The following is a 23,164-nucleotide window of genomic DNA, read 5'->3' on the forward strand; positions in this document are numbered from 1 at the left end:
GATATTTTTATTTTTTTAATTTAAAAATGAGTTAGTACAAAGTACCGATCTTGGAGGCTTAGCTAGATCGCCTCTAGTAATATGTAGTAAAATATTAAGAATTTGAATTCTCTAAATTTTGAATTTTATTCTAAAAAATAAAATGTGATTTTTTATTATTTATTTTATAGGTGGGAGACCAAAAATATAATATAAAAAATATTTAAAAATAAAAAATCACATTTTATTTTCTCAAATCAAAATTCAAAATTTAAAAAATTTAAATTCGAATATTAATATAACATGTTACATGTACATCTCATCTCATCATTGTTCATATTCATATTCCCCTTCCAATACTGACCTTAGCCCATAAATGAATCTCGGTTATTAACTAGCTAGTAGATCACCACCTCTCACTCTCAGAATTAAATAGCGACTGACACTATAACAACCCATACAACTTCACCAACTATATATTATTTGTATTGTACCACCATATCTTTCTATCTTGCCTCTTCATTCCAAAGCTAAGGTACTTTTGATCTTGATCTTGAACTCAACAAAGTTCCAACAACATGAAGCATTATTGTTATTACTACCAACAAAACATGTGGCTGCTATTGTTGTTGTTGGTGGCGGTTATTGTGGGTAGCGGCGACGGTGCCGGGGAAGATTTGACACAAAAGTGTGGTCAAGTGGTGCAGAAGGTAATACCGTGCCTGAACTATGCGACGGGGAAGGCGAGTACCCCGTCGAAGGAGTGTTGCGAGGCGGCAACCAAGATAAGGGAGAGTGACCCTGACTGCTTGTGCTTCATCATTCAGCAGACGCATCATGGGAACCCTGAGAGTAAGAGCTTGGGCATTCAAGAGGACAAGCTTCTTCACCTCCCTTCTCTCTGTAACGTTAAGAACGCTAATATCGCCGACTGTCCTAGTAAGTTTAGTTAGAGAGCCATCAAAATTTATTATTTTTTATTATCAGTATTTGTTAGATTATTATACTAAAAAAAATTAGATAAAAGAAATTAAATTAAGGGTTAAATAATGGTTATAAATAATAAATTTTGATAGTTCTTAGTATTTCTCTTCGATCTCTATCTTTTTTTTTTGTTTGCCACTTTTATGAAAATATCTTTAAGTAAAAATGATATTATAAATTATTAAATAATTTTATTGAATAAATATATTTGATTAAATTATATAACAATTTATAATATTATTTTTAAATAAATATGTTTTTATAAAAATAATTAACTACAATTGTTATATATATTATTTTTTAAGAAATGTTAAAAGATTATCAGAATTTATTGTTTTTAATCATCACTTTTAGTCATTAATCTAATTTTTTTAATTTTATAATTTAATAATATATTTTATCTCATATTTTTAAATATTAATAGTTAGTTGATAGCTAAAATTAATAAATTCTTCTACTTTTGATATTAGAAATTCTTGACAAGATATAAAATAATAAAAATTTTCTTTATAAAATAAAGTATAAAAAAATAGACATAAAAAAATAGTACAAGTATTTTGTGTGTATATGTTGTTATTATTACATAAAAAAATATATTTTTTTAGATTTATTTTATATTTAAAAAATATTAACTAATAATTTCCTTTTTTCATTAATTTTGCTGGCTTTCTAATATTTTTTATTTTTTTTATCTTCACATATATCTCTTGTACTGTATCCATGAAATCTGGTATTATTTGAATATAGCTATAAAATTAGCTTTGCTAAGATAGTAATATATATTAATTAATACACATATTTGATTAAATTTGGTTCGATAGTAAAGAAGCTAGACGGCGAGACGGAAAAAGAGAGAAGCTGTAAGCAACTATATATTTTTTTAAAAGAAAAATTCAAGATTTATTAATTTTAATTTATATTAGTTATTATTTTTAGTTATTAGTATAATATTTTAATTTAATAGTTTAATATTATATTTTTAGTTAATATTTTTAAATATTATTAATTAATTATTAGTTAAAAATAATAAATTGTGCTGGTTATATAATATTGGTTAATTTTTGTTTGATAAATTAATGACTAATTTTGTCGTATATACGAAATAGTTTTTAAAGAAACATGTTGGGACAATATATAATAAAGATTTGGCCGAAATGATAGCTTCATTGGTCCAACTAGCCAGGAGTCTTAAAATTTTAATCTCAAGAATAATGGAAAGAATACATGTTTAGAGATTTCATCCACTTATAAAACATTTGTAGCTAATATTAGATTAATTGAATTTCTAATAATAAATAGACTAATTAAGCCAAGTGGAAAACGTTATATCACCACAAATTAATGATTGCAGACCTATCAATCAATTCTATATACATTTGGTACAAGAGGATTATGCTACACCTATATAGATATAGATTACCTTACTTAAGATCGCATATCAATTAATTAACCAGGAATAGGATCTGATTGATGGTATGTATGTTTTAGTTAGGATTCAATATGTTAGAGATAGTTTTCTTTCTATTTTATTATATATTTTAACGAATTCCATTAAACTTTTATTCATTTACTTTGTGATTCTAATTAGTGACAAGTTTGGCTTAAAAAAATTGTTTTCATAAAATTTCTTTTATCATATATATTTAAAAATATATATTTAAAATTTTTAATATGGAAACTTAACCTTTTAAATTAGAGAAAAAATTATTACTATTTTAACTAATGTTATACTTGTTATTTCTCACAATATAATAATAATAATAATAATAATAATAATAATAATAATAATAATAATAATAATAATACATAACCAGCAAATATTATTATTTTTAGCCAGTATTTAACTAACAATAATTTATATTCATATTTACAAAAATTTTGCAAACAAAAAATATATAATTTATACTTATTTTTACTAAAATTTATATACATGAATCAATACAGTTTTTATCCACAATTTTTAGAGTTAGCACACATAAATTAATAAAATTTATTTATTAAAAATAATTTAATATTTATATTAATCAAATAATAACAAAAAAAATACTAAAAATTATTAAACCCAATGTTTCTCGTAACAATAATAGGCACATACACATCCCGTAGTTTCATTATTTCTCTTTACAAGGGTAGATAAGTTGTTATGAGTTATGAGTTGTTGTACTGGTACCTAATTTTGTACTGAAGATAATAACAGTAGTCATCATGGAAAGCAACAGCAATCTTAGTTATGTACTTGAGTTTTTACACCATCTTCTAATAATTACTATCTTTGCCTACAAAAGAATGTCTTTTATAAATTTTTTTCTACAATAAATATTTTCCTCTCTTTATCCCTTTCAATTCAAATATTAACATTTAACACTTATTTAAATTATTTTTTTATTAATTTAATATTAATAATAATTAATTATAATGAGAGTACATAAAGAATACATAAGATTAACTATAAAATATTTTTTATTTTTTGAACTATAATTTCTCTAACAAAGACCTATAGAGATTATTTATTATAATGATTATGATTATAATCATTACTCAAATAAATGCTAAATAATTGAAGGAACTCAAATAAAATAAAACTAAAGCTAAAATATACTTTAACCTAAACCACAACATCTACATGCCTAGAGTTACAAACTACTAACTTAAACTAATAACTATTGACTATCAATTTAAAAAATGTAGCACTACTAATGATGATGATTAGGAAAAGGAAAAGAAAAAATGGATTGCAATATTAGCTTTCTGCCACCTTTGCCAATCTAAGATGATGGTATCAAGTCACACCTAGGAGAGGAGATCTTCTTCTCATTTGGAGAAGTAGTTTTGGTGCAAGTTATGAGATCCATCAGCTTGAGAATGCTCAAGTGGCTGAGACCAAAGAGTCCCAAACATCTTTCTTTTTCACAGGCCTCCATTTCTACTTTTGGCTGGATTTCTACTTCTATAGAATTAGAACCATCCTTTCTACCAAACGTGTTCTTACACGTGTTGCATCTACGTCTTATCGAACATCTAACACCATCCTGAAAGCATTCACAATATTTCTTTTGGTAGAATGATTTCTTTCAATTGCATCCTCTCTTGTGCTGGTGGTGCAGTTTTATTTGGGTCATTCCCAATTTCAGGTTCAGAGATTGACTTTAGGATCAAAAGCCAGAGGGTTGCGAGACTCAATCTGTTTGCGAGCTTGAAGGACTTCGTCTTTTATGATCAAGTTTGTTGTGGTAATTCTTACATGAGTAGTTGCCTGTGCAGTAGGCACGAGCAGCAAAGTACTCACAATATAACTTCAAACACTTTGAGTTCTTGCAATTACAATGCTTGCAGTATCTGTGTATTTTCTTTTGGGGATCAACAGTAAAACCTGATGCATGGAAACTATCCTCAGCTGGCTGAGGCCTAATGTGTAACGAATCCACCTCCATTGCCAATGGATCCTGATGTTCATGTTTGGTATAGACTTGCATCTCACAAGATCACTTGTCATTACCTTTTTTCGATCTCCTTTTAAGGCTGCACATTCAAATGTAAGCCAACTGCAGGCATAGTGCATTGTTGCAGAAACCACTTGCTTTTCGTCAGAATGTCCAAGAGAACCGGATTTTAAATTATGATCTGAGTTTTTCCTTTGCACACTTGCCGTCTCAAAGTCTAGACATCACCTCCGCTTACCACGGTTCATCGTAGAAACAAACTCAACATCTGCTTTCTCCTTTGTATTGCTAGTCATGGCAACGTAGTGTTTGTCCTGCATTTGGTCTGTGACCGCTGAGGGCCCAAAGGCCAGGACAATAATCTTCTATTTTAGGTTTGCTATCATTTCTCAGACCATTATATATGGAAGATTCCTATCAGAGGCATAAAATGGGAATCTAGCTTCTGCATTATATCCTTAAAAGTTGCATCATTTGGGGAATTGAAAACAAAGAAATCAGTATCTCGAGAGATTCTTGACCCTTCGGATCAAATTGACAAAACTCCTTATTAAGCACTTTAATTGAATCAACTCCCCAATGAACATAGGCAAAATTTGTTGTGTCACCATGCAATCCTACAAGAGAGAGCCTCGTGACCAGGATCATAGTGGGAGTACATATATAAGAGTACATAAAGTTAACTACAAAATTAAACTAATAAAAAAATAATCTAAGTTACATGTCACTTCAAATTAATCTAATACTATCATTATTTAACTTCAATTTTTAAAATTAATCTAACACTATCATTATTTTACTTTAATTTTTTCTTATAAGTTACCTGTCAATTTTGGTTTAATCTCTCTTAAATTTTAATTTTAGTTTTTTATATTAAAAAAATTAAATTTTGGTCCCTTCTCAAATTTTATGCTAGTTCCGCCCTGATTTTTTCTTTTTTTGTATACATAGAGCTTCTAGGTTTATCTCCAAGCTCCCCAGATGCTGCTATCTTCAAAAATGCTTCCAAGGCAACTCCGGCTGCACCTTCATCCAGCCAAGCTCCACCGTTGTCATCGACGCCGAAGTCACAAAGCCAAAACGATTCCTATGGAGTTATGCTTAGACCTCCCATGACCATGGAGCTTATAATGCTTGCTATGGCCATTGTTCTGATTGCAATTCCAACCGGATTTGTCACACTTCATATATAATAATCATATTAATTAGATGAGTGGTTATAATTTGAACTCTTTTACTCATATAGAACTTTGCAGAATGAAATTAATTAAAATTTGTATTTGTAGCATGTTGCTGTGTCTCAAATTACATATGGGACCTGTCTTGTTAGTATTTTGTATTGGCTTGATTTGATTTCCCTTTATTATATATTATGTGCTTGTAGAACATATTAGATTATTATTGGAGGAAGTTTAAAGGTTTAAAATAATTTGGTTATGAAGAATGGTTTGCTCTTAATTTTTGAAGAGCTATATAAATGTTTTGTTGGTGTAATTCTACGTTTTTATCTCTCCTTATGTTTATCATATTTCTTATACTCCTTATTATATATATACTTGCATTGTTTTCATTTGTTATCTTTTTAAAACAATAATATGTCTACATACAATCAATAATAAAGAAGAACTTAGAATTGACATTTAACTATAAACTATTTTATTTAGTAGTTTAGTTTTTATTTTTCTTTTGAGAGATTAAGAGAAATAGATTATTTCATTTAATTTATTATGATATTAGATGATTAAGAAATTAAGATTTATTAACAAAATGATATTTTTCTTCCTCTATTTTCAAAGAGAAAAGCTCTGCATACAAGTCATTAGGGCTTGTATGCTTTACAAGTTAATTAACGAATAAACCCCCCAAAACGCGATGCAAGGTACGTTCTTCTTCTTCTTCCTCTTCCTCTTCTTCTTCTTTTCTTTCGTTTCGTGCCTTCTCTTTCTCCTCCTTCTTCTTCTTACTGCATATTCTTCTTCTTCTTCTTCTTCTTCTTCTTCTTTCGTTTCTTGCTTTCTCTTTCTCGTTCTTCTTGTTAGAATTTGGTTGAATTAGTCCCACATTGCTCAGGATAGCAAATGGAGTGGGTGGCCTAGGCTATAAATATGAGGCTATGTTCTCCATTTGTTTTTGCACCAGTCAGAAACACTTTAAGCTTGTATCTGATTTTTCTTTTCCTCTGTACTCTTTGATTAGAGAGTGTTGTGAGGTGTAGTTAGATATTTGCTTTGAGAGAGTGTGGGTGTACTGGAGTGCCGGTGAGAGAAAGAAGTCTATGTGTTGTAACAATTTTCACATAGTGATATTCTCTGGTTGTCATTTGACAACGGCCGTGGTTTTTTCTCCGGTAATTGGAGTTTCCACGTTAAATTCTTGTGTTGTGATTGTGTCTATTTTATTTCTCTGTCAAAGGTGTTTTCTCAAGGGGGAATGGTGTCTTATTCCCAACAAGTGGTATCAGAGCTTCGGTTCGGTGGGATTTATTCTTAGTATGCTCTGTGGTTGCAGCCTAGTCTGACCTTCCACATCAGAAAATAATTTTGTCCTGTGGCTTGAGGTTGATCTTTGGTTGCTGTTGTTGTTGCTGGAAGGCAGTGTGACACTGTGAGAGTGCTGTTTGAAAAGGTTCTGGCTAAGGAAAGACTTGGTATTTAAGTGTGTCCATTGTGACCCACCTCTCTTTCCTGGGGACCCTTCCTAGTGCACGGTTTACAGTTGAGTTATACTATTCCAGTATACGGTTGTAACAATGTCAGGATATTCAAGTGCTGTGAAGCTTGAAATAGAGAAATTTGATGGAAGAATCAATTTTGGCTTGTGGCAAATACAAGTCAAGGATGTGTTGATACAATCAGGTTTGCACAAGGCGTTGAAGGAGAAGATCTCTGGTTGCTCTCTCTATGAGAGAAGATGATGTTCTCTAGAAGACAAGAAATATCCTCATGGTATTACCGCACTGCCATGGGTAAGGATGAGTTGTGGCAATCGGGTCCACAATTGCACACGGGCATTGGTTGGCGTTGAGATGCAAGGTGTGTGGCGGAGTTAGGTCGATGGCTGAAGAACTTCCAGGAAAAGCCAATTTGGAAGTTGCACCATGAATTTTCAGTAAGGTTTCGATCTGTACCAAGGTGAAATGCTTGGAGTGGTCTAATTCCAAGTGAGTATACTTTCATGGTGGAGTATGATAGTTCTCTGAACTATGATTGTCGGTATAGACAATGGCAGCAAAGAATTGTCGGTGTTGACAATGGAAGCTGAAGATGTGTGACTATTTCAATCAAGGTGGAGATTGTTAGAATTTGGTTGAATTAGTCCCACATTGCTCAGGATAGCAAATGGAGTGGGTGGCCTAGGCTATAAATATGAGGCTATGTTCTCCATTTGTTTTTGCACCAGTCAGAAACACTTTAAGCTTGTATCTGATTTTTCTTTTCCTCTGTACTCTTTGATTAGAGAGTGTTGTGAGGTGTAGTTAGATATTTGCTTTGAGAGAGTGTGGGTGTACTGGAGTGCCGGTGAGAGAAAGAAGTCTATGTGTTGTAACAATTTTCACATAGTGATATTCTCTGGTTGTCATTTGACAACGGCCGTGGTTTTTTCTCCGGTAATTGGAGTTTCCACGTTAAATTCTTGTGTTGTGATTGTGTCTATTTTATTTCTCTGTCAAAGGTGTTTTCTCAAGGGGGAATGGTGTCTTATTCCCAACACTTCTTCCTCTTCCTCTTCTTCTTCTTTTCTTTCGTTTCTTTCCTTCTCTTTCTCCTTCTTCTTCTTGCTGCACGTTCTTCTTCCTCTTTCTCCTTCTTCTTCTTGCTGCACGTTCTTCTTCCTCTTTCTGTTCTTCTTCTTCATTTACGTGCTTTTCTCTCTGTTTTCTTTCTTCGTTATTCTCGATTTCCATTGTTTTTTTACATCAAGCTCTGAAATCGTTTTTGAAGAAGAAGAAGCAGCAGAAGATGAGGAGGAGAAAGAGAAAGAGTTCTGAAATATGCATGAGGTGTACTTCAACGAATTTTGGGTGTATTTCTTAAATCCTTTGGGTGTATTTTTGTAATCCTTTGGGTGTATTTCTGTAATCCTTTGGGTGTATTTCTATAATCGTTTGGGTGAATTTCTGTAACCGTTTGAGTGTATTTCTGTAATCGTTGGGGTGTATTTCTGTAATCGTTTGGGTGAATTCCTGTAACCATTTGGGTGTATTTCTGTAATCGTTTGGGTGTATTACAGAAAGGATTACAGAAATACACCCAAACGGTTACAGAAATACACCCAAAATAGGGGGAGATAGTATATTTCTTCTTGAAATCTTTTAATATTTTGCTGGTTAAGGATGAGGCACATGGCAGAGACAATCTAGAAGAAAAACCTAGAAGAACAGTAAAACAGTACCTTGAATAATGTTTCTTCCTTTTTTCTGGTGATTTTTTATGGAGATTTGTATCTTTTCTTCTTGATTTCTTCTACTCTTCGCGAAAAGTTGGAACGTTTCTGCAGAATCGTAGTAGTTTGTTTTGAACCTTGATGGTTTGCGTTTTGATTGAGGAAGAAGAGGAAGAGTGAACGTGGGTGGAAAGAGCGCGTGTTTTTTTCTTGATGGTTTGCGTTTTGATTGAGGAAGAAGATGAAGAGTAAATGTGTTGTTGAAGGAGCGCGTGTTTTTTTCTTAGACTTGGAGCAACTTGTATAACTTGTAAGCCAAAAAGACTTGTATGTGTAGCAGGCCTCATTTTCAAAATGTATTTTTTTTTCGAAGATAGATAAATTGCATTTCTTTAGAAAGTAAAGAGACACTTTGTCCAAAGAGGGACAAAAGCAAGAATCTCAAATAGTGATATACATATCACTAAAAGACAAAAATTAAACTTAAAGAAAGAGAAGGTAAAGTTGAAACTCTTCATCTTTTCTGAAGAATTTTTCTTTGCAATCAGAAGACCATTTCCATTATGCTTGACACTGATGTTCTATTAGCTTCAAAAATTTCTAGGTTTCGGACTTTTCATAAGGACCAGCATATACATGCAAAGACTGTGAGAGAAGATTCACTTCCTTGGCTGTATCTCACCGCCGTGAGCCACCAGATTGCGAAATCGATAGAATTCTGTTGGATAATCACCGGTACAACAGAAAAAGAGCTTCAAATTTCCTTCAAAATGTATACTCTACTCTTAAAATGTATACTCTACTCTACTACAAAATTAATATAACATATATTTTAGTCTATTCCATTAAAATATTTTTTAATATTATTATAATTTTACCAAGAAAAAAAATATATATTTTATAAATAAAGAAAAGAGAAATAGCCTTTACACAAACCCTAAGTATGCTGACTTTATAAATTGTTTATGGTTACATATACGACAAAAGGATTTAAACCTAGCTAGCAACTCAGACATTCAAGTAGTTTTGACCATCCATGACAGTAGGGTGAAGCATTATTTTTTGTTCCAACTTCCAAACATATTTAAGTTCATTCAAGATTGCATTTATGATTGTACAGCTTTAGTGATCAGTATTCAATTGGCTGGACCAAACACCTTCTAATGCTCGCATTATGGTTGACTGCCTTGTAAAATAAGTTGACCAAACCATTAGAAGTTCTCACTTTGGATATTTTAGTTGGAACAACAATGGAAATTGTACTTGAAATATTTTGTCATTAATAAATTAAGGGTTATTTATAGAGTAAAGGTTCGATTCGATTTTTATTATTTTTTTTTAAAGACAAGACGATCTTTATTTAAAAATGGAACATTTTAATCCTAATTTTTTTATTTTAGGATAATATCATTTTTTTGTTAAAAAAATTTTGTCAAAATAATAATAAAATTTGATTTTATAGGAATTTTATTTGTAATAGGTAGAGATATTAAATTTTTACAAATTACTAATAAATTTATTTAATTTTTTTTTACCAATAGTGATTAAGTAGAGAAAGACCATATTTCTAACAAAAAGTGATGTCGAATAAAAAAAAAGTCATTCTAGTAGAAAGACTTTTTAAAAAGGAAAAATAACATCAAATAAAAAACAAGACAAGAGAATAATAACGTTGTTGGTATTAATGATGATAGAGAAGATAATGATAATGAAGCATAATTGCACAATAAAAATAATAAAAATAGAAGTTATAATAATAGGAATAAAAGAAAATGGTGGTGGTACGTAGTAGCAGGCTAGCAGCTATAGTTGGTTCTATTATTAAATTTTTTTTTTGAAAAGTTTAAAACACTACAAATTATAAATAAAACTTTTCATATAAATTAATCTTTATTACTATTTAATGAATTTTTAAATAAAGGAATCATATTATCTCAAAATAATAAGATTGGAATTCAAGTTTTTTTTCTTGCAAAAATGATGTTGTCTTTGACAAAAATAAATAAAGACTAAATTGAGTATTTACTCTTTTTTATAGAGATTAAACAAATTTAAACCCAAAATTTTTGTTTGTCCTAAGCTCATATTTGTTTTTTTTTTTTTTTTTTTTACTATGAAAATTGCTACAACCTACAAGTAGTGAAGTTTTACTGTTAGTTATATAAATAATCTAGTCTATTGAAAGAATCTAATTATTTATTGACTATAAAATATTATATATTCACTTGAATTTTAATTAAGTTTTTTTTTTAATTTTCATGCAATTTTAGTTTTAAATTTTTTCCTTCAATTGTGATCATTGATAATTTGAATGATTTTTTTTATTTGAGTATAACTAGTTTAATAACCAATAAGTAAATTCCTATTAAGATTTATGCGATTATCTATTTTGATTATTGAAATTTAAAATTCTCCATAGTAGTCCCTCAAATTCAAGTTCGAGCACTAATTTGGTCCGTCGACTCTTTCCGATGAAGAGTTAACAAATAGAACGTTGAAGTCGCAAAATCTTGTCACACTGGACGCTTCAATGATTAGGTGATACGATAACATTTGATTTTGAAACCCATTTGATCCCATAAACCTATCTTGCTCCTCACCCGTCCTTCTTCTCTCTTTTTCCTTTTCTACTTCTTTGTCCGTGAACTCTAACTTCATGCGAAGTTGATAACTGAAAGTCGTTAAATGATTTGACTAAAATTTTATCTAACAACTCTAAAGTTGATTACACCTAAATTTCCACTATATATATAAAATTTCTAATCAATCTTTCTTACAAATAAAAAAGTAAATTTATTTAATGGTTATTGAAGGAATTCAATTGTGTTACCACAATAAACACTAACTGTCTTGTTAACCTGAATTTTAAAAATCAAATCATTCCATCCTAGTAAAACTATTTTTATAATTACAAAAAAAATTTAAAAAGTCTCAATTTTTAAAAAGGTTAACTTACCTTTTATTTATAAGAGGATATATATGGTCATCTTTTTTATTTTATTGATTCTATTTAGATGCACAAAAATTTATATCGTTTTGTACTTGCGAGTAAAAAAATAAAAAAAGAATTGGTTCGCATGTTCGCATTTTAAATAACTCAAGAAAATGGGTTAATTGCATTTCATAAATTCTCTTTTTCTCTCTCATCATTAAATCCTCTTGTTATTTAGATCATTTTTTATTAGTAATGATGTATGTTTAATTATAATTAATTTCACAAATAATCTCTGCATACAAGTGATTAACGCTTACAAGTCTTACAAGTCCTTTACCCTCAAACGTGCGTCTTGTGGCATGTGTGTTTCACGCGCCTCCTTAATGGAGTTTTAAATTAATTAACGCGTGAATATATAACTTCCTTTTTTCAAAGGATTTCGTTTCCTTTTTCGAATTTCTTGCCTTCTTTGTTCGATCTCGTTCGTGCGTTTCTCTTTGCCTTTTCATTCGTTGTTTACATGCGTTTCTCACTGGTTTCTCCTTCGTCATTTACGTGCGTTTCTCTCTCTGTTTTCTTGCTTCGTTTTTCTCGATTTTCATGGTTTCTGAAATCAAGCTTTGAAATCGTTTTGAAGATAATGGATGATTCAACTTCAGATTGTCAGTTGAACCAAGGCGAAGTGGATTTTGAATTTGAATCGAATGAAGTTCTTGAGGTGTGATTTAGTTTCAGTTAATTATTGAATCTGAATTTGATGCAGTTAGTCGTTTATGATTGTCTAGCTGAATAATGCATGAACATTGACTGTGAAATTAATGCGTGAACATTGACTGTGAATTGAATCTAAGGTACTAGTTTTGATTAATTTTGTGCATTTTATACCAGACGTTCCGGTGTAGATCAGAACTGTTTGGGTGTATTTTAGGGAAATTTGGGTGTATTTCCAGTTTATGGCTTTTCTTATTATTTTAGTTGAGTTGTTGTCGCTCGTGTGTAGATCATGAATATTTGGGTGTATTTTAGTAGAATTTTTATTTTTTTTATGACGTGCAAAAACTGTATAGTATATCCTTGTTTTTAACATGGTGCATTTTGCAGCTCCTCTGTGATATTGATGACCAGTTTGTTCCCAATGTTGGAATGACTTTTAACACCCTTGAAGATGCTGCAAAATTTTACAAGGACTATGCGAAGGCTGCAGGTTTTTCTACAAGAGTTCGGAGCACAAATAAGAAGGGAAACGAAATTAAAAATCAATTGATTACATGTAGCAGAGAAGGAAAATGGAAATCTAAAATATCTCCGACCGAGAAGACAAATCCATAGCTGGTTTAAATTGTCCTGCAAGAATTTATATACACACATTGAAGGATGTTGGTGCTTGGATCATTTCGAAGGTCGTGTTGCATCATTCACATCCTTGCTGTCCAACTCAAGCAGAGATGCTCAAACAGCACATGGAACTAAGCATGTCCGTTTGTCGTACAATAGAGAATGACGAGGAAGCTGGTATCAGACTAAGCAAAACTTACCAATCATTCGTTGTGGCAGCCGGGAGTCACCGCGAGTTAAATTTTATCGAAAAAGACGTGAGAAATTACATCACGAGAGAAGTGCGGAAAGTTTCGGAACAAGAAGATGCAAAGAATTCGGGAAATACTTATTAAGAATGAAAGAGAAGAATCAGAATTTCTTTTTCGAGCTCGAACTCGAGGACGATCAGTCGATTAAGCTTGCTTTTTGGGCCGATGCAAGGAGCAGAACTGCCTTTGAGTATTTCGGAGATGTTATTTCATTTGACACCACCTACAATATAAACAGGTAACATGCTGTTCTGGTTTATGATGCTGAATTAATGTTGTTTTATGAATCTATTGCAAAGGTGTATATTGGAGGTTTTTGGGTGTACAGGATCATTATTTGGGTGTATTTTGTTGATTTTAATTATGTTTTGTCGTAATCTATTTCAGATATAATCTGGTTTGTGGTTCTTTTGTCGGGGTGAATCACCACGGTCAGTCAACACTTCTTGGATGTGCTTTGATGAAAAACGAAGATATTGAATCATTCAAATATTTATTTCAATGTTGGCTTCATTGCATGGGAGGAAATGCTCCGAAAGGGATACTCACCGATCAATGTGCGTCAATGAAAGGGCTATAGAGGCTTGTATGCCTACAACAATTTACCATTGGTGTATTTGGCACATCACGAAGAAGATTCCAAACAAATTAAATGGCTACAAGGGACACGCAGAAATCGAACAAGAAATGAGCCAAGTTGTTTCGAACTCTCATAGCAAAGACTCATTTGATAGGAATTGGAATGATTTTCTGCTGAAGTATGGTCTTGTGGACAACAAGTGGCTTTCAGGTAATGATGTTTAAAATCCGCAGCAGAGGTGTAAATTGCATATTTTTGGGTGTAATATAGTCTGATGATTTGGGTGTATTATGCAGATCTTTACGAAAACCGTCATATATGGGTTCCAATTTATCTGGATCACCATTTCTGGGTCGAGATGAGAAGCACACAAAGGAGCGAGAGCATGCATTCATTTTTTAACAAGTTCATTACCCGGAACAGTTCACTTATCCAATTCGTCAAACAATACGATAATTGCCTCGGAAGCAGGGAGCAAAGAGAGAGAGAATCTGATGCTGCAGATTTTCACACTGTCATACCGTGTGCAACAAAATCCTCCATATAAGCTCAGTTTCAACATGTGTACACTCACCAAAAGTTTAGAGAAGTCCAAGCACAATTGAGAGGGAAGGCGAATTGCATCACAAGATTAACGAACTCCGCTCTAGGCTATTCAGTATACGAAGTTTTAGAACAAGTTTTCAGCTCAATATTCAACAAGTTTGCGGTTACTTACGACTCAGTAGCAGCCCATGTGAAATGCCAGTGCTTGTTATTCGAGTCAAGAGGGATATTGTGCTGTCACACCCTAAGCGTGTTAAGCTTTGAACGAGCAGCAGAGGATAGTTTTTTGGGTGTATAGTAATAGGATAGGGGTGTAACGCTCAGTTTTTTGGGTGTATTTCTGAATTTTCTTGTGTTTGACATTTTACTGTTATATTTTTCAGATTCTTCTGTTTAATGTTAGAAATTATTATTTTGTTTAAGTTTTTATGGTTTAAGGGTTAGGGTTTAGGGTTTAGGATTTATGGTTTTAGGTTTTAGGGTTTATAGTTTAGGGTTTAGGGTTTAGGGTTTTAGGGTTTATGGTTTAGGGTTTTAGGGTTTAGGGTTTAAGGTTTAGAGTTTTAGGATTTAGGGATCCAGCATCATCAGGGGATAGAATTTTGGATGTATAGTGAAATTATTTGGGTGTAAATTTCAATTTTTTGGGTGTAAAAATCAATTTTTTAATATTTTTTGAGATGATGCTGTTTATGTTAGAAATTAGTGTTTTGTTTAGTTTTTATGGTTTAAGATTTAGGGTTTTAGGGTTTTAGGGTTTAGGGTTTTAGGATTTCAGGGGTTTAGAATTTAGGGATTTAGGATTTTAGGGTTTATGGTTTAGGGTTTTGGAGTTTAGGGTTTCAAGTTTGAAAGCTCTGCACCAAGACAGCAAGCTACCCTATTCTTAGAAAATTCACCAAAAATCATATTTGCACTTGATTTATCTGAAATTTTCCAGAAATAAACTAGACTTATAGAGCTTTAAATCAGTCAAATTTCCATAGAAAAAGCATTTTTTTGGAGAGAGTTAGTGCTTGTTTAGGCGCCATTATTTTGATAAAAAAATATATTTTTTCAATGAAAAATATCTTTTTTTAATTTTTTAGCGTGTTTGGCAAATTTTGAGTAGTAAAAGTAAAAGCACTAGAAAAATAAGAAAAACATCTTTTTTGAGAAACTGTAATTTACATCTTTTTTTAAAAGATCTTTTTTTCTTAAAAAAAGATGTTTTTCATGTAATAAATAAACAAAAAAGTACTTTTATATTGTTATATCCAAACATAATTGATAGATAAAAAGATCTTTTTGCATGAGATACACAAACATAAAATTACTTTTACTTTTCCATAAGATCTTTTTAAAAAAGATAACTCGAAAAAAGATATTTTCTTAGAAGATCACCCAAATAAGCCCTTATACTTATTACAATTTTGCTTTCAAAAACTGGTTTCGCTGTCAAAACAACTAAGAGCTCTATTTTTAAAACAAGCACAACTTCTTCAAAGAAATTTATAAAAGTTTGAAATTTCTACACAAATAAAAAAATAGTCCCAATATTAATGTCGTTTTGGTCCCACACAAAATTATGGTCAGGATTGGGAGATATAAGCTTGGAAAGTTGCTAGTTTGATTTTGTAGCAGCAAAAAAATCAGCTTTAAAGTAACAAACTTCAAAACTTTATATCTCCTAATCTAACCGTTAAACTTTAACCAAATTTCGTAGAATTGATCTAAGCATCACAGAGATTCAAGAAAAATTAATTTTATCTATTTGTGATGGTTAGATAGTTTCCAAAAAGCATCCGAAGCTGCTGCCAGAAAATCAGATTATGCAGAATTTTGCCAAACCTCAACTTTCAAACATTTCAATCCCAACCCCTTTAAAACTTACCAAATCTTACCATAGTGGCTCCAAACCAACCCCAATTATATCACAACACTTCTTAACATACCAATTCACCACCTCCATAAATTTCTCAAACCACCACACACAAATCATTATTCATTCTCGAATATTATCATCATAATTCATCACTTACTGTCCTTACCTCTTTTTGGCATCCGGCCCAATATTTCATCAAATCAATATACATAAACTCATAAATGCACAATCATGATTCAATCTCGATATCATCTATACCATCATCAATTCCATAATTACCATATTAATTTCCTCCATACTAATATCAATCTCATCCATACTCTCACTACACATATCAACACATTCAAATATACCATTCAAGCTTATCCCTAGGGGCATCTAACCTAGGAATTCACATCACACCACATGGTACTTAAATGAAACTTAAACCGTACCTCAATGACAGCGATTCACACCCAAACTTGAATTCTCTTCTCCAAGGCCCACAAGCTTAAACCTCCACACCAAAGTTCCACAAGCAAATTGAATCTTCCCGTTGTGTACCAAAATCACCAAATACACTAACATAACCAATTTCACAAATATACATTAACCTAGAGTTCATAAAATTTGATAAACCACAAGGGTTTGAGCACTTCTTACCTTAGCCCATATGAAATAAGGATAGAACCCACCAAGAATCCATGTTAGAGTATTCCTAAACAACCAAAATCACAAGATTTTAATACTAATGATCCAAAAACGCGTAACAGTAGGAAATTTCAAAAACTGGACAGAGATGAACAAAATACTCATTACAATACCTAGATAAAATCGAAGAGGGCGAGGAGAGTGACGCGTGGCTGTAAACAGCTCGTCGATTGGAGCTCTGTAGCTCAAGTTATGGTGATTTGAAGTTGGTGATGAATAGTAAAAAGGGTTTCTCACCTCTCTTCTCTTCCAATCCGTGTCTCACTCTCAAGGTGGGGAAGAAGGGTTTGTTATATGCTGAAATGGAGTTTATATAAAGTGGACTTAGGCCCACTTGGGCCCGATTCACTCACTTTAGCCCGTTGGTCCAATTTTCAGCCAAAACCTTTAAGATTAGAATTTTAAATCGTATTTTAAATATTTTTATCTTCAAAATTTATAATTTCTAATTTCTTAACCTTATTCACTTATAACTAATTTTCTCAGCTGCAGTATTGGACAGATCTCAGCCGGTACTGTCAGTCAAATCCTCTGTACGCATTTTTACGCAGAAAACTCAGAAAAATCCATTGAGTCCAAATATTATATTTAAATTATCAAATTTTGATTGCTAATTTTTCTAACCATGTTCGCTCATATTTTAATTTATTATTTAATTAATTACAGATTGACTGGGTTTTACATAAAACGTTGGCGGTGCGATGCAAGCAGAGGAAGGCTGCTACCACGGTGGCGCTGGCATGACCTCAAGCAGCAATGACGGTGATGCGAATCCAAGCCGGCGGTGACGCCAGCAAACTGCGGTTGTACTGGTGTGACGACGGAGAGGAGCAGCAACGGTGGTGGATGGTGGTTTCGGTGGTGATGCGAAACATAGCGGCGAGTGATTCCCCCCTTCTTTTTCCCTGCCTCCCACCCTCTGCGTGATTCCCCCCTTCCGTCCCCTTCCCCTTCGTTTTCTTTTTTTTTTCTTTTTTCATTTTAAAATTTGTTTAGTTAGGGGTAATTTGGTAATAAAAATTAAAATTTTGGTAAAAAGACGATTTTAAAACTAAGTTAAATGTTTGGGACCATTTTTTAGCGGAAAAAAGACCGGGGACGAAATAAATTTTCATTCCCTACCTTAGAGACCAAAATCGTACTTAACCCTAATATGTATTTACTAATTTACTTATACTCTCCCCCATCTCCCCATGAGAACCATCTTCTCAGGCAGGATACACTCCCCCTATCCCACACTTTCTTTACTAACAAGCTCTCCCTTTCTTGCTCATTATATACGAAGCAAATTTTTTTCATAATCAACATAAATCCAAAACTAGAATTTTTGTCATAATCAAATTTTAGCATGGTCAAAAACAAGATTTTTGTCATAGCATAATTAATTAATTATAAGTAGAACACATAATCAGAATTCATAATAAGAATTTGTTAACATACCCTACAAGAAAAACGCTCAATACCATCGGATTTAGCGTTAGAAGTTAGCGGTGGGATTACCACGGATTTTGCAATAAATTCGTCGGGTAAAAAAAATTACCAGCATATTTTTTTCGACAGTAAATTCGTTGGTAATAATTGGAGGAAAAAAGAAAAAATTGGCGCGAATATTACCATCGGATTTACCGGCGAATAAATCCAACGGTAACCCTACTAAGTGCAATGCTGCGTTTTGGTTACTCATAAAGTGTTACCATCGGATTTACCGAGGGATAAATCCAACTATAAAAATTACCGACAGAAAATATCTGGTGGTAATTAGCGGTTGACGAAAAAATTTGCCGGTAAACAGTTACTGGCGAGGTTTATATCGCCAGATTTATTCCGCTGGTAAATCCGAAGGTATCCAATGACTTTCTTATAGTGATAATTGAAACTTTTTAGCATAATTAGTGACCAGAAGCAAAACCAATTCAGGAGAAAAAGTAGAAGTAGAACATCGAAGAAGCAAAACAAAGCAGAAGCAAAAGTAGAATCAAAACGAAGCAGAAACAGAATGCACTAAAAGCAAGGAGAACCAGTTCAGAACCCAGAGACAATGAGCAACTGAGGTCGAATCTATCTTTTACTCACTTCTCTCCCAGTCCAGAACCCAAAGACGATAAGCAACTGAGCTCTCTCTCTCTCTCTCTCTCTCTCTCTCTCTCTCTCTCTCTCTCTCTCTCTCTCTCTCTCTCTCTCTCTCTCTCTCTCTCTCTCTCCGTGCAACGACCATGGCACCAATGGCAGTAATGGAGAACAACCGGCAAGGCTAGAGGTGATTTGGACGCAAGGCGAAGGAAAGTGGATGTGAGACAAGGAGGCAACAATGAGCTAGAGCAAGATGAGACTGGAGGCGAGGCAATCTGAATGCGAGGCGAGGGGAATTGGATGCAAGGCAAGAGAGGCGGCGGCGAGCTAGAGCGTGACGAGGCTGGAGGCAAAGGGAACTTGACGCGAGGCAACGGGAGATGGAAGAGAGCTATATGCTAGAGGTGAGAAGGGGAGAGGGTAGACGCTAAAGCAATGCTGAGGAATTTTTTTGGAATTAAAAAAAGGTGTTGTCGTTTGTGTTTTGGCTTTATGTATCGTATATTCGATTTATTTAATAGAATATTTCATTAATTTTAACATTTAGGGACTTAATTATAAAATTTAATATGGTATAAGGACCTAATTGAAAAGAAAAAAAATATACGAACACAATAAAAATTCGATAAATGTATAGAGACCGAGAAAGTAATTAAACCTTTTTTTAGTCCATAGTTCGTTTTAATTCTCTTGCAATCTTATTTTCTTGTTGTTTCAGTTTTTACTAAATTGCCTTGAAAAACCCCTCTTTTATCCATGATCAATCTATATGCACCCTCATTGAGATACGACCCAAGCTTTAAAAGTTAAAATTTTCGATTTAAATTTTTGAAGGTTTAAATAACCTTTCCCCTTTCTAAATTTGATCGTGAGAGTTTAGTGTTTGGAATGTATTCCAATAACATAAAATTAAAATTGAAAAATCAAACTCTTGAACAATAAATTTTCACACATTACCTATTTTGATTTTTGTGCAAATCAATCAGCTCTATATACACATAAATCACTAAAAGAGTAAAAGTATACAAGTTTCCAAAATTTTTAATAAACCCTTGGAACCCCTCCAACAATAATATTGAGTGTCCTTGTTTTGAAGAGGGACAATTTGAGTCCCTACACATGTTCTAAAAACAACAGTCCCTTTGAACATGGTCTTTGACAAATGAATAAAATTTTAACATATAATTAAGAAACCAAAAGTATAATAGTCAAGAGTGTTCAATGGTAATTTTTTTAAAACAAATATTATTTTTATTTTTTATTAAATAAATATTAACCACACATTTTCATTTTCATAATTTTTTAATTTTTCTAATATTTTTTTAATTTCTCCAACAAAAAATTACTAATATATTTGTTGTCATTCAAATAAATTAAATGAATTCAAATCAATTCAACTTTTTTTTTTTAATTACTTGCAATTTTTTTTTCAAAATTCAAAATATCCAACACTCAATCTTTAATATCTCAAAATTTGAATCAAAACGTCACACTACCAAATATATTTTAAAATCTAAATTCACAAACCTTCATAATTTCATTTTTTAAATTTCTTATAATAGTTAATTACCTATTTTCCAACTACATAATCAAAATTTACAAATCCCTCATTATCTATTTTCAATTGTGTTTAATCCTTCGATTGAAAATATAGCCCCAACATCCTTGTCATTTTTAATTTAATTCAGTGCATCAAGACATGGCTCAGTCGGTGTTGTAGTTCCTTTAACCCATCAAATCAAACTTCGATACATTCTAGTCCAAATTTTCAATGTTTAGATTTTTTCAACCCTCGTATATTAGGCGTTATTAACCTCAATAATGATGAAATTTAAAATTGTAGGCAAGATAACATTTAATACTAGTAACGAAGAGGGGATGAGATGCTAATGAATGCATGGTCGAATGTTTAAACCAACCCTACATTCGCTGCCGACCAAAAGGGTGAAACATTTTGGAACCAATCCACTACTAATGTGCCCAAGTATGAAAAAGGAGACAATTACAACTAAGAAACGTTGGTATAAGATCAACAAGGCAATTACATATTTTTCTAGTTGCTGCAATCAAGCTACTCGAAACATAAGGAGTGGTATGAACTTAGATGATACAAAAGAGTTAGCTTATAAACTCTATTCCAGAAATTATGGTAAAAAATTTGCGTTTGAGAGGCATTGAAATATGCTTCGATTGGAATAAAAATAGAGAAGACAACTATCAACACAAAGTGAAGGTTTCAAGAGAATTAAGATAAGTGCAACTAGAGTATACTTATTGTCATCTAATTCAAAAATATTGTTGGCTGAGGAAACTAGTGTGGACTCCCGTATTCACCAGTAAGGATCAAAGAAAAGCAAGAGAAAAGTAAGGAAAAAGTATAAATATCCGAAGACCTTCAACAGAAAAAATCATTGATAGTTAAAAAACTATTATTCATAGAGGATATTAAGAATATTAGGGAAAATGAGCTACTAAATAGGGAAAAGGAAAGAGAAGAAGAGAGGAAAAATAGAGAAAAAGATTACGACAATCAAGGAAATAGGCTAAAATTCAAGCGACGACGAAAGAACAAAAATTACAAACTCATAGATACATCAAAGCAATGGAGATAAATGCAAAGGAAAGGATAATGGAGAGGATGACAAGGAAAAGAAAATGGATATGCAAATACTTAATGTTGACACATCTACAATGAGTAAAAAACGACGAGTTTTTCATAAGATTGTATGTGAGAAAATTATTACAAAATGATTTACTTAATTGTTGATTCTATTCATAGAGTGAGGTTGTAAATTGGCATTGCTTGTTTAATTTCCTTTATGTATTTTCATTTTTGATGTACCATATTTTATTCTATTTGGGGTCCTATGTTTTATTTCTTTGTGATGTAACTTTTAAAATGAGTCAACATTATTATGAACTAGCATTTACAAAAAGTAAATGTTGCAAAACTAATTATTTTTTAGTTATTCTAAACTAGCCATCACAAATTAGTCATTCTAAAACTAGACATTATGAACTAGTCATTGCATAAATAGATGTTAAGAACTTGCTAGTTATTGCAGACAGATGTATAAATATCAATTATATATCATTCATTTACATTCCCATACTTCACTTTAAATTTAATTTATCATCATATAAGACTACTAAGCAATACATTTCAACAAAATAGCTAGAAAACTCTTATAAAAACAAGGACTTTGATGATATGTTTAATGAAGTTTTGTATAACAAAAAAGTTTGGTGAAATAACACAATCATAAATAATTAGACGACGAATGTTTATTTGATGATTCAGAAGAAGAATATCTTGATATATCAGTAAACCAATATTCTAAAAGCTCTTTTTCCACTCCTCGTAGGTGGATAAATAGAGATCAATAAGCCAAACATGATCGTCTATTCAAAGCTTACTTTGTAGAAGAGCCGATGCATCATGCTGGGATTTTTCAATGAAGGTTTCAAATGAGAAGACATGTATTTCCTTGGATAGTTGATGTCTTTGCAAATGTCTATCTGTATTTTCAATAGAGGATCGATGCTATTGGGAGAAAAAGTTTGTCACCACTGTAAAAATGCATTGTTCCGATAGGAAGGCACTATTGGAGGGATTGCAAAAGTCTAGGAAGCTTGTTGTAAGACTCTTCCCAATCACCCTATATATTTACAATTGCCTTTTGTTTTTCTAGCTAGACTTTTCGATAGGAAGGCTTGAAGTGATAACTCTGTTGCATGATACTCTACAACACCAGGATGCATATTGAAGGGTTGGCTTGGATGATAGGCAAGATGACGCCACCAATCACCGAGCTATCTAGCTAGGCATGGTTAGCAGATATTGTCGGTGCCAAGCAGGTGTAAGGTCTGCAAAACTTACAAACCTTCCTAAAATACAACATGACGGCAAACATGTAACTCATGAATAAAAAGCAAAAAGCAAAAACCATAGATAACTTAAAACATAAATGGTGACTAGTTACTTACCAATAACCAAGATTTTGCCTAAGTAACATGCGTATGCTCCATGGACACCCAGCTGAGCATTACTTGCTTCAACAGTGATACTTCATATAATCAAATTTAACCACTTTGTATTTTGCAGCT

The 23,164-nt window shown here is 32.2% G+C and overlaps 1 protein-coding gene across 1 annotated transcript; it reads left to right on the forward strand.

Annotated features, from left to right (window-relative positions):
• Nucleotides 1–329: 329 nt before the first annotated feature.
• On the forward strand, nucleotides 330–5,881 carry LOC112740903 (non-specific lipid transfer protein GPI-anchored 1). Its single transcript, XM_025789605.3, has 2 exons — nucleotides 330–918; nucleotides 5,355–5,881. Exons 1-2 carry the CDS (start codon nucleotides 558–560, stop codon nucleotides 5,594–5,596), a joined length of 603 nt encoding a protein of 200 aa, XP_025645390.1. The 5' UTR covers nucleotides 330–557; the 3' UTR covers nucleotides 5,597–5,881.
• Nucleotides 5,882–23,164: the final 17,283 nt, after the last annotated feature.

This window comes from Arachis hypogaea, chromosome 14 (genome assembly GCF_003086295.3).
Source record: "Arachis hypogaea cultivar Tifrunner chromosome 14, arahy.Tifrunner.gnm2.J5K5, whole genome shotgun sequence".
Lineage (NCBI taxonomy): Eukaryota > Viridiplantae > Streptophyta > Magnoliopsida > Fabales > Fabaceae > Arachis > Arachis hypogaea.